Source organism: Bison bison, unplaced genomic scaffold, assembly GCF_000754665.1.
Source record: "Bison bison bison isolate TAMUID 2011002044 unplaced genomic scaffold, Bison_UMD1.0 scf7180017864109, whole genome shotgun sequence".
Taxonomy (NCBI): domain Eukaryota; kingdom Metazoa; phylum Chordata; class Mammalia; order Artiodactyla; family Bovidae; genus Bison; species Bison bison.
This window is the reverse complement of record NW_011494681.1, coordinates 1,158,133-1,172,988: the sequence shown is the minus strand read 5'-3', so window position 1 is coordinate 1,172,988 and position 14,856 is coordinate 1,158,133. Positions and strand designations below refer to the sequence as shown.

The following is a 14,856-nucleotide window of genomic DNA, read 5'->3' as shown; positions in this document are numbered from 1 at the left end:
GATCTTTGTTTTTTGAATGTTGAGTTTTAAGCCAACTTTTTCTCTCTCCTCTTTCACCTTCAAGAAGCTCTTTAGTTCTTGGTGGTGTCTTCTACATATCTGAGGTTATTGATATTTTCCCCAGCAATCTTGATTCCAGCTTGTGATTCATCCAGACTGGCATTTTGCCTGATGTACCCTGCATATAAGTTAAATAAGCAGGGTGACCGTATGCAGCCTTGATGTACTCCTTTCCCAATTTGGAACCAGTCTGTTGTTCCATGTCTGGTTCTGTTACTTCTTAACATGCATACAGGTTTCTTGGAAGGCAGGTAAGGTGGTCTGGTATTCCCATCTCTTGAAGAATTTTTCACGTTTGTTGTGATCCACACAGTGAAAGACTTTAGCATAATCAATGAAACAGATGTTTTTCTGGAACTCTCTTGCTTTTTCTGTGGTCCAGTGGATGTTGGCAATTTGATCTCTGGTTCCTCTGCCTTTTCTAAATCCAGCTTGAATCTGATAGTTCTCTGTTCATGTACTGTTGAAGCCTAGCTTGGAGAATTTTGAGCCTTACTTTGTTAGCGTGTGAAAAGAGTGCAATTGTGCAGTAGTTTGAACATTCCTTGGCACTGCCTTTCTTTGGTATTGGAATGAAAACTGACCTTTTCCAGTCCTGTGGCCACTGCTGAGCTTTCCAAATTTGCTGACATGTTGAGTACCGCACTTTCACAGCATCCTCTTTTAGGACTTGAAATAGCTCAGCTGGAATTCCATAAGCTAGTGAAAGCTCCACTAGCTTTGTTCCTAGTGATGCTTCCTATGGCCTCCTTGACTTTGCGCTCAAAAATGTCTGGCTCTAGATGAGTGATCACACAGTTGTGGTTATCTGGGTCATTAAGATCTTTTTTGTATAGTTCTTCTGTGTATTCTTGCCACCTCTTCTTAGTATCTTCTGCCTCTGTTAGGTCCATACTGTTTCTGTCCTTTATTGTGCCCGTCTTTGCATGAAATGTTCCCTTGGTATCGCTAATTTTCTTGAAGAGATCTCTAATCTTTCCCATTCTATTGTTTTCCTCTATTTCTTGGCATTGTTCACTTAGGAAGGCTTTCTTGTCTCTCCTTGTTATTCTTTGGAACTCTGCATTCAGATGCTTATATCTTTCCTTTTCTCCTTTGCCTTTCACTTCTCTTCCTTTCTCAGCTCTTTATAAGGCCTCCTCAGACAACTATAAACTGTATGGAAACAGCATAAACTGTATGGAAACTTAGATGAGAAGAAAGGGATTCCAGGCATAGAGGATACTGTGTGCAAGATTCAAATGTTTGAAACAAGGCGTATTCTGTATTACCATATAGATTAGTAATTCCTAGTTAAAAGTAGTTAGTGAAACTAATTGCTTTTGTTTGTTTTTGTCTTGGGAGCCAATAATTGTTTTGACCTATTTCTTGTGTTCATGTAATATGTCAGTGAAGGTGGAAATGTGTCTTAAACAATTTTGAAGGAAATAATCTTAAATGGCAGCAAAAGATTATTTGGTTCAAAATGAAAAAAAGGCTTACTGATAACTGGTTACTGGAATATATTGCTAGGGAGATTACAGAGCTCCTCCTACTCTGTAAAATTTGATAATTTAGACCAGGATTGGTAAACTTTTCCTGTAGAAGGCCAGGTAAAAAATATTTTTGTTGGGAAAATGGCCAGAGGCCGGATATAAACTTGGGACACAGCTGTGTTCCCGTAACGCCATGAACCGAGCCCGGCAGCTGGGTTTGGACTGTGGCCCCTGGTCCCTCCTGCCTCACATCACTAAGATGAAGGCTGCGGAATGGTCTGGAGACCTCCCGGTGTCCTGTCTGCTACTGTATTTCTGAGGTGCTCTGTATGGCTTGGGTGAGTAATTGAAAAATAAAAACTCGATCTAGTGTCTAAGTCTTCCTTCTGCCAGAGGACTGTACATCGTCACCTGTATTGCTTTTTGCAGCTTTCAAAAACTTTTGTACAAATTAACAAGGAACATTAAAGAGACTGACTTATTTCCAGAGCTAACAAAGAGAAGATGGCTACTCCAAGGTGTGTTTCTTTTGCACATTTCTGACTTGGTAGTAGTATAGGAAAGGAAAAGTGAAAAAAATTACTTCTTGAAGACTCCACACAAAGTAACTTATTGAAGTCTTTTCCACAGCAAAGAAATAATTGGCATTCAAGTGGATCTTTGAGTTTTAAAGCAAGCACATTTATTATTCAGTGTTTAAAAATATGCTCTGTATATGTTTGTATGTTTCATATATGTGTGTGTGTTTGTGTGTGTGTGTTTCATATGCGACCACTTAGAACAGAGTTGAGCAACTTGAGAAAGCAAGCTGGGAAGGACGGCAGAGATGGTGGTGGGTTTCATAGGTTTTGAGGGAGTGATATCCTGCCTTATTCTTTGGCCTGGGAGTCTGGGTCACCAGGTTATATGGCAGTGGGAGGGAGTCACCACTGGCTGTCCGGCCTCTGCTGTGCTCTGTAGAAGGTCCTAGATTGACAGAAGGTGGAAGTCCCTCTGGGGGTCTACAAGGCTGGTTGAGGAGAGATGAGCTATGTATGCAGATGGAGCCAGGAGACACATCAGTGACAAATACTGAGAGTGTTTAGTGAAAGAGATTGGTCACAGGAGGCTCAAGGCTTGGGTGAGCTTTACACAGTGTTTGTGTGGATTGAAGGAAGGGCAGAATGTGGAAATAAAAAGATATACAGAGGTCAGAGGTCGTGGCAAGGGCTTGGTCATGGAGGTGAGATTGCACACTGTTGGCAGAGTGAAAATTGGACCAGCTGTCTGGCTAGAGTGGGGAGTTTGCAGAAGAGACATGCAGCCAGGATTATGTAGACATTGAGAGACTGGCCACTTGGGTAAAGTCTTAGAATATTGTCTGTGAGTGCATAAAGAGCATAAATGTTTTAAAATCAACTTTACTTTTAATAACGAAGTAGTATGTAAGGAGACGTTTTAGGGAAGCTAATCCAATCTGTGTGAAGATGCTAGAGGCCAGAATGGTCAGGGGGCAAGGAGAGTCATTCTTTTGGCAGTCATTCTGGGCAGCCCAGGATGATGATGTTATGGAGAGAGCAACTTTTAGTACAGAAATAGAGGCTGTATTTTAAATAATATTTGAATGGTTTTTGAGGCTTTGTTTGTGGGGAGGAAGGAGGCTATTACTTAAACATTTTTTATTTCACTTTGGAATAATTTCAGACTTAAATGTATAAATACTACAGACGAAGCCTTATAACCATTACCCAGCTTCCCCAAATGTTAACATTTTATGTAACCACAGTGCACTTGTCAATACCAGCATTGACACTCAAGTAGCTCAAATATAGACCTCATTCACTTCGTGCCAGCTGACCTGCTGAGGTCCTTACCCGTGTCCAGGCTGGCACTCAGGATCCGATTGTCTTTCCTTGTCAGTTTCCTTTGTTCTCCTCCGATCCAGGATAGATGCTCTGTTTTTCTTGGTCTTTCCTTACCTTGACAATTTTTGCAGAGTACGAGCTAGTTATATTGAAGAATATCCCTCAGCTTGGAGTTGCGTGATGGTTTCTCATTAAATTATGGGATGCATTTTGACAAAAAATACCCCGAAAGTGTCTTTCTCAGGGTATCATATTATTAATAGCAGGCAAGTGATGTCAAGTCTCATGATTGGTGATAACTTTTATCACTTAGTTAAGAAGGATCTGCTAAGCTCCGCTGAAAAGTTACTATTCTTTCCTCTATTCCTTAATAGCTTGTGGGGAAACACTTTGACACTATGCAGCTGTCCTATATCTCAGTCGTACTTTTGTTTTCTCATTTTGGCACCCATTGATGAATCTTGCCTGCAACATTTAGCACTGTGTTCTTTGCCTAATTGTGGTATTCTTTGCCTCTTCTTGTTGCATTTAGTAATGGAAAGAATTCTGGAAGGAAGAGCTGTTTCCCCACTGTGCCCTCTGCCCCACGTTTGTTTATTCAGGGATTTAGATCAGTTTGGACTCCTGGGTATTTATCCTGCTGGTATAATAATACTTCCATTGTTTTGTGCTCAAGTCCTAGATAGGGCAGGTGGGAGCTTCTTCACATTGGCTGCTGAGAAAGGCGTTCATTTTGGAGTCCAGGTGTGACTGGGGGGGTTGATGTTACTGCAGGTAGGGAATTCAGTGACAAGTGGGGATAAGTAAGCTGCCAATTTAAGTGCTGACCCCAAATCTTTAGTGACCTGCTTCCTAAACTGTAAAGGCTTTTCAGTGATTGTATTAACCAAGGAAGCCCACCCTGTAGCAGTTACGCTGTTGTTTGTACACACAATGAAAAGAAAGATACTTTCCCAAGGAATGAAAAGAATCAAGTTGATGACATTTGGGGGTTTGTTTCCATGATACCTATTGTATATATTTTCCCAGAAGCTGCTGGTTCCTGCTGATTTATCTCCCTAGGCAGGCAAGATTGTGAAATATTTATAAGTATTCCTAAGCCCCACTTTAATTTTCTCCTTTGGCTTTTAAGTGGGGCAAACATGTTTATACTAGAAGAGAATCCTTCCATAGTGGGAAATGTAAATGAAGTCTGATGCTACAGATGCCATTAAAAGGGGGCTGTCCTTCCAGCAGGTGTGTGGGTAGGACGCCGCTCCGCAGACGTGAGGCTCCTTGGCTTAGGGCTATGTTTGGGATGGGGCGGGTAGAAAACACACGCCACAAGAACAGGTGCAGGGTGCGATTTACTGCAACACTGACTCTTTGTTCTACACGAACCAGAGTCAGAAGCTCAGACACAGACCCCAGGGCTGTTGTTTGGATGGCCTGCACCTCTGCTGTGTCTAGATCTCTGGTGGGCATGTGAGGCGGAAGATGGCTGAGGAGTGCACCTAGCTTAATAGTGGAGGTGGGTGATGAGAGCTGCATATCACCGAGTTCAACCACTGGTGTTTTTTAGTTTTTCTCAAACCAGAGTGCATTCAAGCTACCCTGAGGAGCTTGGAAAAAAACCCATTCAGGCTGCACTCCTATAGGCTCTAATTCTGTGGACCTGACCTCCTGATTATTTCTTCAGGTTCCCTGATGGTTCTAATTTACATCCAGGGTTAAGTGCCTCTGGATCTAGCATAGCCAGCTGTCTGTGACATCTTCATGCAGTCACATGTGCTTGCTTGTCACGTGATTCTTAAATTGGCATATCTGCATTATAAATGTATGGGGAAATAACTACAGACAGGCTTGACTTGCATGAACTTGGGTGAACTTCTTAAGCTCTTCAAGTCTAGCTTTACCATCTACAAAATGAGATTAATAATACCTCATAGTTTTTCCAAAGTTAAGCAGAATGTTGCATGTAAAATAATCAGTACAATCTCTAGCACACGGTACAAACACATTTATTATTTAGTAACCTGCAGCATGTTACAGTAGAGTGATGACTTTGGAATCAGTCAAAATTTTCTTCCAGCCCTGGCTGTATAACTTTCCAGCTCTGGGACCTTAAGTGAATTCCCTAATTCTCTGACCCTCAGGGCTCTTGTCTATAGATGTATGAACAGGTGGGTGCAGTTCCTAGCGTGGGAAAGGGCTTAAGCACAAAGGCAGTACTCAGTAAGCATTTCTGCCACCTTCCCTCTCAGTCTGTTTTCTTATTATATCACAAGGCAGTGGAAAAATCTAATTTTGAGAACATCATTGACTTTGGTTTGGCCAGGGTGTATGGAGAAGATACTTTACAAATGGCCTTTGTGGATGTGACTGACTTTGGGAGCATGACCCTTGGAGCCCTGAGGGATGGTTGGGCCTGAATTGGGACCAGAATCTGCAGATAGAGTTGGGGTGCCCTGCCCTGCACTTCCATATCAGTACTTGGCTCGTGTTTCCAGTTTGCATTATGCTGAACTTGTGATGGCCTTGTCCTTCTTAAGCCAGCATCCTGGCTGGGTGGGGTTCTGTCCTTTTTACCTGAATCAAGCTTTGCTTGAGATGCACAGGTATGCTGGGACTTAAAAGGACCCCCACCCCAGGTCTTGGAACTCTACTGCACAGCCTCTGTTATTGTAGTCCCTAGTCTCCTAACTCATGCGTCCTCTAGTTGCTTATGGAACTTTTGACTTCTAAGTATACTTACCCGTTTTAACATCTTCATTTCTACTTTGTCAGCCAGAATGGGTAGAGGACAGTGGCTGAAGATGACAGAAGTTGTGTGTGAGCTGAAGTCTTAATTTATCAACACATTGGGTAGTTCTTGTTGGTTCCTGTTTGTAATAGATCAGGTCATACTTCTGTGGTGATTGAAGTGATTCAGTCTTTTTCTTTTCATTTCTCTCTCCCCTTGTAGCCTAAGTTTTTTAATTCAATCCAAGAAGAACATTAAGACATGTCCTTTAAGAGCTGATTAAAAAATGTGCGTTAAGTCCAGTGTTGCTAAAATGTTTAATTTAGACCCAGCCTCACAGACTATTCTAGTTTAACTTTAGTGGGCACTTAACTTAGAAAAAAATAGAAATAATACATGATTGCTTTCCAGTTATCCTTCTGAGCTATGCCATTTTTTTTTTTCCTGGAAGTTCATTTATGAATAGTAAAGGGTTGCAATTTTCTAACACATGTCTAAAATATGGGATTTGCATGGAATCATTTAGGGAATCATTTTTTATGGTTCATTAAATTGGAAAGGAGAAGAAATTTGAATTAAAGTCTAATTTCATTTGTATTGTTACTAGTCTTGTCTCTATGGTCTGTATAAAGTCCTGTTTAAAAGACTCATTGCATCTACCTTAAGTAATTCTAGGAAATTGGAGATAAAGGGGAGAAAAGAATCATCTCATCTGGGCATTCTATTTGAGATATCATGGTGAGAACCACTGAGAAGAGGACCCTTCATCAATTGGACCAGCCACCCAAGATTATAGAGAAAATTGACGGGAAATTGGGAAGAAGAAAGAGACCTCTTATGGGTTTAAAGTGTTCTTTAGATCCTGTGTCTTTCAGTAAATTGATCTCTAAATTAGAGGATGGTATCTTGTTCACATGTCTGTTTCTGGAGCTCCCATGTTGCCAGAATAGGAGCTCAATAGGTGCTTCATAAGGAGCGTAAGGAAAGTCAGTCGCCACAGGAGTGGTGAGATGAGGCTCAGAAATGCTGAGAGGAGAAACAAAACTGAGGGAGTCCAGGGTGGAATGAGAACAGCTGAGTATTGGGTACCATGGAAAGAAGGTTGAGTGGAGAAGGCGCATTGTCAGTGTTTCTTGTGCTGCTCTTTCAGGGAACGGCTGGGAGGGAAAGTTCGTGAGGGGCTTTAGAGCAGTGATTCTCAGAGTCCTGTAAGTTGGCCCATGGCATTCTCCCAGTAAAACTCCATGACAGTCCTTTCACAAGGTCTGTGAAAAAATGGGCTGGTGGATGGTCAGTTCCTCCATGTTCTTTTTTAATATGTCTTTGGCACTTGGAATTTTTAGTCATAAAGTGGTCTCAAAAAAAAAAAAAAAGTACAGGCTTATGGTAGTTATTTTCAGCTGAACAAATCAGTCCTTTCTTGTACTGTTTGAGAGCTGCTGTCTGGAACATTTAGGAAACACAGCTCCCTGGGGATGAGTCGAGAGCAGGCTCCTGAGGCGTTTCTGACAACAAATCTAGGCATTGTGTGCCGTCAAAGGCAGTTCCTGATCGATTCCCTGTGGGCTGGGAGCTCATCTAACACTGTTGTCTAGTCGGCTTGGAAGGATCCCATGGCTTTATTGGCTCACCTTACCAATCTTTTGTAACAAGCCACCCACGGGGGAAGTTTCTGTGAAATGGAATTGTGCAAGTATAACACTAGTGTCAAGACAGCCAGACTGGGGCTGGCAGCAGAGAGAAAGGAAGCCGTTTGCTTTCTTTTGTGGAAGTGCCGCCACCTAAGTCTTCAGAGCTTGTTTCTACCTGGAAGCCTTCTTTTTAACTAGATCATGTGATGTAGTTGCTTTTCTGAGCTGATTTAGGCAATTAGATGAGTAATAAAGATTGTCAGTTATGGCCTGCCATATTGACTTTTAAAAGGCTGTTTAGGGGGAAAAAATCACTTATTATGATGATTCATCTTCAAATTATAAATCTGGTATAGCTGCAAATTTCACACTGTTCAGGATTTCAGTGAGTGAGTACAAATGCCTAGGCTCAGATGTCAAAAGGCCTAGGAAGGGCCAGTTGGGAATGTGTATAGACTAGACCAGAAGGGGGGAGTGGATATTTTATTTTAATACATGATAATTAAAAATGGCCTGTCTGGGGCTTCCCTGAGTGGTTCAGTGGTAAAGAATCCACTTACTAATGCAGAAGACACAGGTTTGATCCCTGGTTGTGCAGGAAGGTCCCATATACCCCGAAGCATCTACGCCTGTGCGCCACAGCTATTGAGCCTGTGCTCTAGAGCCCGGGAGCCGCAGCTACTGAACCGTGCACACCCTAGAGCTTCTGTTCTGCAGCAGGAAAAGCCACTGAAATGAGAAACCCGGGCACACAACTACACAGTAGCCCCCGCTCGCTGCAACTAGAGAAAAACCCTCGCAACAGTGAAGAACCAGCACAGCCAAAAATAAGTAAATAAATAAAATTATTCGTAAAAAAATTAAAAATGGCCTACCTTAAACAATTTCTGGATTGTTTGGCAGCACCCACTCGATGGACATGAGTTTGCGCAAGCTCCAGGAACTGGTGATGGACAGGGAAGCCTGGCGGGCTGCAGTCCATGGGGTCGCAGAGAGTCGGACATGACTGAGCCGCTGAACTGAACTGCCTGAAACAATTTCTAGGGTGGGGGTGGGGAGCCATTGCAAGTCTTTGGCAGAGTACCAACTGACATTTCTGGATACAGAGTCCATATATTTATTTCGGTTTAATTAGAAGATAAGTAATATGGGAGCTGTGTGGAGTGGGCCAGAGGGAAATTCTGCCATCAAGTCTGGTAGAAGTTTCAGAGGCTGGAAGGCCCTGAGTGGCAGGGAATGTTCTGTAAGTGAGTCTAAGAAGTGGAGGCGGCAGACAAAAAACTATGGGATCTCAAAAGATAGCAAGCTTCAGAATAGAAGTGTAAAGAACTTTTAAACATAGGGTTGGAAGCTCAGTAAATGTTCGTTTCTCTGTTCTTTTTCCTAAACCGCAACAGGAAAACATAATAGTTTTCTATTGTGCTTAAACACATGTGGGTGATGGGGCCGCTTAGTGGATTGTTAGGTAGGAAAAATTAGCTCCTACAATTCAAATCATTCAGCAAATACTCAATTGATACAGAGATATAAATAATCTGCAATAATAGAAAAGTTCAACACTTTGGTGCACAGCTGTGTGCTAAAGCCTGTGAAAGCAAAGACGGATAAGCTGCCAGCTCTCCCTCAAGGAGCTTATGGATTAGTTGGGCAAATGCACGTGTGGAAGGCCAGCCAGTAAGGCAGAGCACCTGGGAGCTGCCCCAGAAATAGTCAGAAACAAGGAGCTCCAAAGAGGGACAAATCCCAGTGGAGGGGGATGGAGCCTCACCCAGCAGGTGACTGCACAGACCTGGGCTTCACTGGGGTTCAGGGCCATGTCAGGGAAGGTGAGGGCTTTCTGATGTGGAGAAGGGTATGAGCAGAGGCAGGTATGTGTTGTAGGTTCTTCTGATAAGTGGATTTTATGTTGAATCACAGAAGCCATGTGGGGAGGTAGAGGGAAAATACTAGAAATCTTCTGGAGGCCAACTCTGGTGGGCCCAGAAGGGCAGGCAGGGGTTTTTCACTGACTCCTGTAAGCAAGGAGAGACCCACCCTCAGTTGAGGGGGCTACACAGGGACTTTTGTTCACCTGAGGTTTGCAGGATGGCCTGAGAGGGTATGATGGGAGCCTGGGGAAATCCATTGAGAGGCTGAAACAGCAGTCCAGGGGTGCACGGATGAGAGCTGGAATTAGACCGATGAAAGGGAAAACGGAAGGGAAAGGCGAAGTGGTATCAAAATCATGTTGAGAATAAAGCAACACAGACACAAACACCCGTTGTTCTGTTGCAGTTTTTAAAGCCGTGGAAGCCATTCCGATAGCATATCCTGTCCCATTGGAGTGAATGTTGACCAGATATTTACCTTGAATGAGAATAAAGATGTTAACCCTCTGTGGCCATTGACGTTTTTTGGCTTGGACAATTCCTGGACTTCCCACGGTTGCATGTATTGTGTCTTAATGGTACAGTCGTACCACAAAACTGGTTCTAATTTTTCCCTTTTCTTTCCTTCCAAATAGACTCTATCAAGAAGAATTTCCAATCCATACCTCGAACATACTCCATCCCAGGTATGATTCTTTTCTGCCTTACAGCATCTCGGAAACAATAGTTCACAAATCCCGGTGTAGTACTTGCTAGTTAGAAGTCTGCCCTTTGCTCCTGATCACGCCGTCTCCTTCACGTGGAATGACATGGCCAAAGGTGTTTGGACTGTTCTGATAACTGTCGTGTAGAAAGATGTTCACTAAATAAGGGAAAAAAATTTCCCCCATTTTCCAAGTCCTTTACATGAATGTGTTATGAATATGGTAGAGTTTGTATATAATAGAAATATTTTCTATTTGCTGAATGATAGAAATGCTGTATTTAAAAAATAAGGGATGTTTTACTCTGAAAACTTTGTGAAAAGGGGGATTATTTATAGGTATCTAATAGTAGAAGGTCCCTGGATACTTACCGAGACAAGGTGGGGCTGCCTTCATTGTGTTGTTAAAAAATCGGCTGACAGGGTTGTGTATTTTAGAAAGATAGGAGACTGTGAGCTCTGTGAGGACAGAACCTTTGGTCTTGTCCACCACTGTGTCCCCAGCATCTAGAGTGGGGCTGACCGCTGCTCCATGTTTTTGAATGACTCAGTGTCAGGATTAGTCAGGTAGTAGTTGTTGTCTGGCTTAAGTATTTTTTTTTAATGGGTCTAGCATGTTAAAAATAAAATCACTTCCTGTCCTTCTCATCTTCTCATTAGGTTGTGTTTAGGAGGTGATAGTATTAAGGATAAAATTAAGGGAGTATAAGGATGGGATTGGAATGTTCGGGATTAAGTTATAGTCAATATATTATCAATTGTTTGCCTTGGGAAAAGATAAAAATATTCTGTCAAAACTTTGTGGGTGCAAAAAGAGTTCAGCAAGAAACAAGTGAACAGATGTAAGCATGCACCCTCAATATATCTTCATTTTCATGAGCCTTTACTTAGGACTGAGAGTTCATTTCATTTCCTTTGTGAGGCAACATTGCCCTGTGGATGAAGCAGCCAGTTACAGAGAAAGGAGGTAGTTTATAAAGTGGGACATAGCCTTCTCCAGATCTAAGGGATACCCTCCTTCATCCTCCAAGATTCAGAGATGCATACAGGCAAATCAGAAGATTAAAAGAAGAAGTTATATGAAATTTTTATCTGCTAGATGCAATCATGAAGTAGATGAACCCAGGATGCTTGGAATTAACTGTGAACTTTGCAGTTGAGTGAAGCTTAAAAGCAAAGCAGACAGCAGCCTGGTATCAAATTATATCATGGTGCGAGATGCTCACTAGATAGGAAAAAATTTAATTTTCCCATCTTCCAAGATGTTTATATGTTTGTATTATCAATATGGGAGAATTCATATAAAAATGTTTTTCAGTTTGCTGTATTGATAGAAACGTTGTATATAAAGAAAAAAAAAAAAAAACAGGTATTTTGCCCTGGAAATTTTGTGTAAAAGGAAATTATTTACAGTTAAAGCAGTTTAGCATTTGGAAAGTAGTTGTTATAGCCTAATAGCTTAAATGATCCAACAGCAAAAATAAATAGAATAGGTACTTATGTAGCTATTATCTTAGATATGTATGTAAGATATAAGTGTTTTAAGCTTAGGGACTTGGCCATAATTTTTCTGTATAGTGTGTCATGGCAGCTCACAAATTGTCACATTATTGTTCTGAATTCTCAGTGAATCTTTTGTCTTTTCTATGTAGATTTATGGGGAGAATTCTTCTTGTGCAGGAAGAGCATTGCGGAATATTATCATCGTTCAGGCAGCTGACCTGATAAAGGACAGAGCGAACCTCAAGGGGTTTTATAGGTAACACAGTTTCCTAACACCTTGTCAGAAATTCTCCTTGAGAAAAAAAAAACAAAACAAAACTGAAAACGTGTTAAAGTCATAACCTTGATCACAGAGAGATGGGCTATTATGAGGAGTAGGAGGGTTGCTGGGTTTGAAGTGTCTGCTTGGGAGATTGGTGGTGACTTCTCTCTTAATTAAACGAGCTGAGTGTTGGACAGCTGGACTCCTGGTCTGAAGATCAGGCGAGGAATGCTCAGCTGCAGGTGTGCATAGGCTCCTGAGAGTCTGCTCTGCTTCCTCAAAGATGTGATGTTATATAATGTTTTTATTGGGCGTGTGCTGTGCTGGGCCTTCTGTAAATACAGGTCCCCTCTATCAGAGCTCTGTGGGGATCCTTTGGAGGTCCCTGGGGGAGAGCGCCACTACTCTGACTCTCCAGGTGGGAGTGAGCTGCCCCTTCAGGAGCTTCGGGGTTGGGGAGGGCCAGGTGGGCATAGGGATGGCACTTCTTTGCCTTGGCAGGTGAATAAGGGTGGAGGTGTTAGAGTAAACGGATGGGCATATGGTCAGCTTAAAGTACATCTGGACCAAGAAGATGGTCACGGAGAAAGTTCAGGGCACATGTCTTCATTTCATGGAGCGATTTAAAGAAATAACAAAAGTGAATGACCAGCTTTTTATGAATATTTTTCCAAGTAAAGGTATTAAGCCACAGCAAACAATACTAAAACTACAAAAATAAACAGAAAAAGAACCACTATCATTTATTATCATTATTTGTTCTTGCAGAGATGAGATTACAATACCATGAAGAACAGGAAAGAATACTCAGAACAAATGATGCCAAAAAAAAGTAGGAAAGGTTCTCAGAATAAAGACATTTCTTTGAGTTAACTAAGTTTAGCTTTATCACCATCTCCTTATGGTATTTTCCTTTTTTCCACTTGCCACAGATGGGAAAAATTTCATCATGGCCTAGATTTGGGGGGAGAGTGCTTCCTAACCTGTTTGAGTAAGAAGACCCCCCATTTTCTATTGAGGCATAGTTTACATACAGTAAAATGCACAAATCTAAGGGTACTGATGGATGAATTTTTAATTATGACACTTACCTATGTGTCTGCTATCTACAGCAAGATCTAGGAGGTTTTCACACCCCAGATGATGTCTTCATGTCCCATCCCTATCAGTAACTGTCCTAGGCCGACAACTTGTTTCTAATAAAAAACTTGGCAGGATCTGTAATCTTAGGCACCACTGAGCAACTACATAGTGGAGATGAGAGAACTACAATGAATTAACACTTTAAAATCCCATATTTAATTAATCTTACTAGTATTTATGTAGGTTTTGACACCTTCCACATAGGTTAGACATGATTTATTCTGTTGAGAAACAGTGTTTTTGTGTATATAGAATTGTGAATCTCTTTAAAAAGCTCCCGGATCACTCCACCCACTTCCTCCCATAACGAATTCAGGCCCCTAAGTCTGAAAATTACTAGCTTAGGGCCCAGGTCAAGTGGTTGCAACATGTGGCTGGGATAGGAGCTGTGAGTATAGTTGCATTGCTGCTGCTGCTGCTAAGTCATGTCAGTCGTGTCCAACTCTGTGTGACCCCATAGATGGCAGCCTACCAGGCTCCCCCGTCCCTGGGATTCTCCAGGCAAGAACATTGGAGTGGGTTGCCATTTCCTTCTCCACTGCATGAAAGTGAGAAGTGAAAGTGAAGTTGCTCAGTCGTGTCCGACTCTTAGCGACCCCATGGACTTCAGCCCGCCAGGCTCCTCCGTCCATGGGAGTTTCCAGGCAAGAGTACTGGAGTGGGTCACCAGTGCCTTCTCTACTTCATGTAAAATCTCTCTCTCTCTTTTTCGTTTCTTTAATAGATGATAGTATCAACTGTAGACAAGTCTAATTTTTTTTTCTTAAAAACTAAAACTGCCTGCACAAGCATACCTCAGAGGTACTGTGGGTTTGGTTCCAGACTACCCCAGGGCAATGAGGAGCACAGTAAAATGGGTCACATGGACTACTGTGTTTCCCAGGGCATGTAACAGTTGTTATACTGTAGTCTATTAAGTGTACAATTGCATTATGTCTAAAAATAATATTCGTCCCTTAATTTAAAAGATACTTTATTGCTAAAAGTTGCTAACCATCATCTGAGTCTTCAGCAAGTCATCATCTTTTTGTTAGTGGAGGGTTTGAAATGTTGTGAGAAGTACCAAAAACAGAGACACAAAGTGAGCAAATCCCATTGCAAAAATGGCACTGATAGCCTTGCTATATTTAGCTTGCCACAAGCCTTCAGTTTGTAACATAATATCTGTAAAGGACAGCAAAGGAAAGTGAAATAAAACAAGGTCTGCTTATGTCAGTCTTGGGGCCTAGTTGTGAGCAGACTCATAGGATTCATTTTCGCTCCTGCATAAGGCTGTCTATAGGACTGGTCCTTGCTCTCAGTTTTGTTCCTGATTGGATATAGACTGAAAAAGAATTGGAAGATGTACATTAATCAGGTTCATGGAAAAGAACCACCCATCCAAACAAGAGCACACTTTGTGTTTATTGAGAGTAGAATGTGGCGAAAGTCTAAGGACTGATTAATGCTCTGGGTTTAGAGACAAAGTGCTAATACGATAACATCAAATTGCCAACATCCGCTGGATCATTGAAAAAGCAAGAGAGTTCCAGAAAAACATCTATTTCTGCTTTATTGACTATGCCAAAGCCTTTGACTGTGTGGATCACAATAAACTGTGGAAAATTCTGAAAGAGATGGGAATACCAGACCACCTGACCTGCCT

The 14,856-nt window shown here is 41.9% G+C and overlaps 1 protein-coding gene across 11 annotated transcripts in view; it reads left to right on the top strand.

Annotated features, from left to right (window-relative positions):
* Positions 1–14,856, top strand: part of RAPGEF5 (Rap guanine nucleotide exchange factor (GEF) 5) — a 360,172-nt gene that overhangs the window by 157,442 nt on the left and 187,874 nt on the right. For all 11 annotated transcript variants that reach the window (XM_010839032.1, XM_010839028.1, XM_010839031.1 and 8 more), the window contains 2 exons: positions 10,236–10,286; positions 11,956–12,062. In XM_010839032.1, coding sequence (XP_010837334.1) covers positions 10,236–10,286; positions 11,956–12,062 — 158 coding nt within the window. The remainder of the gene's footprint in view (positions 1–10,235; positions 10,287–11,955; positions 12,063–14,856) is intronic.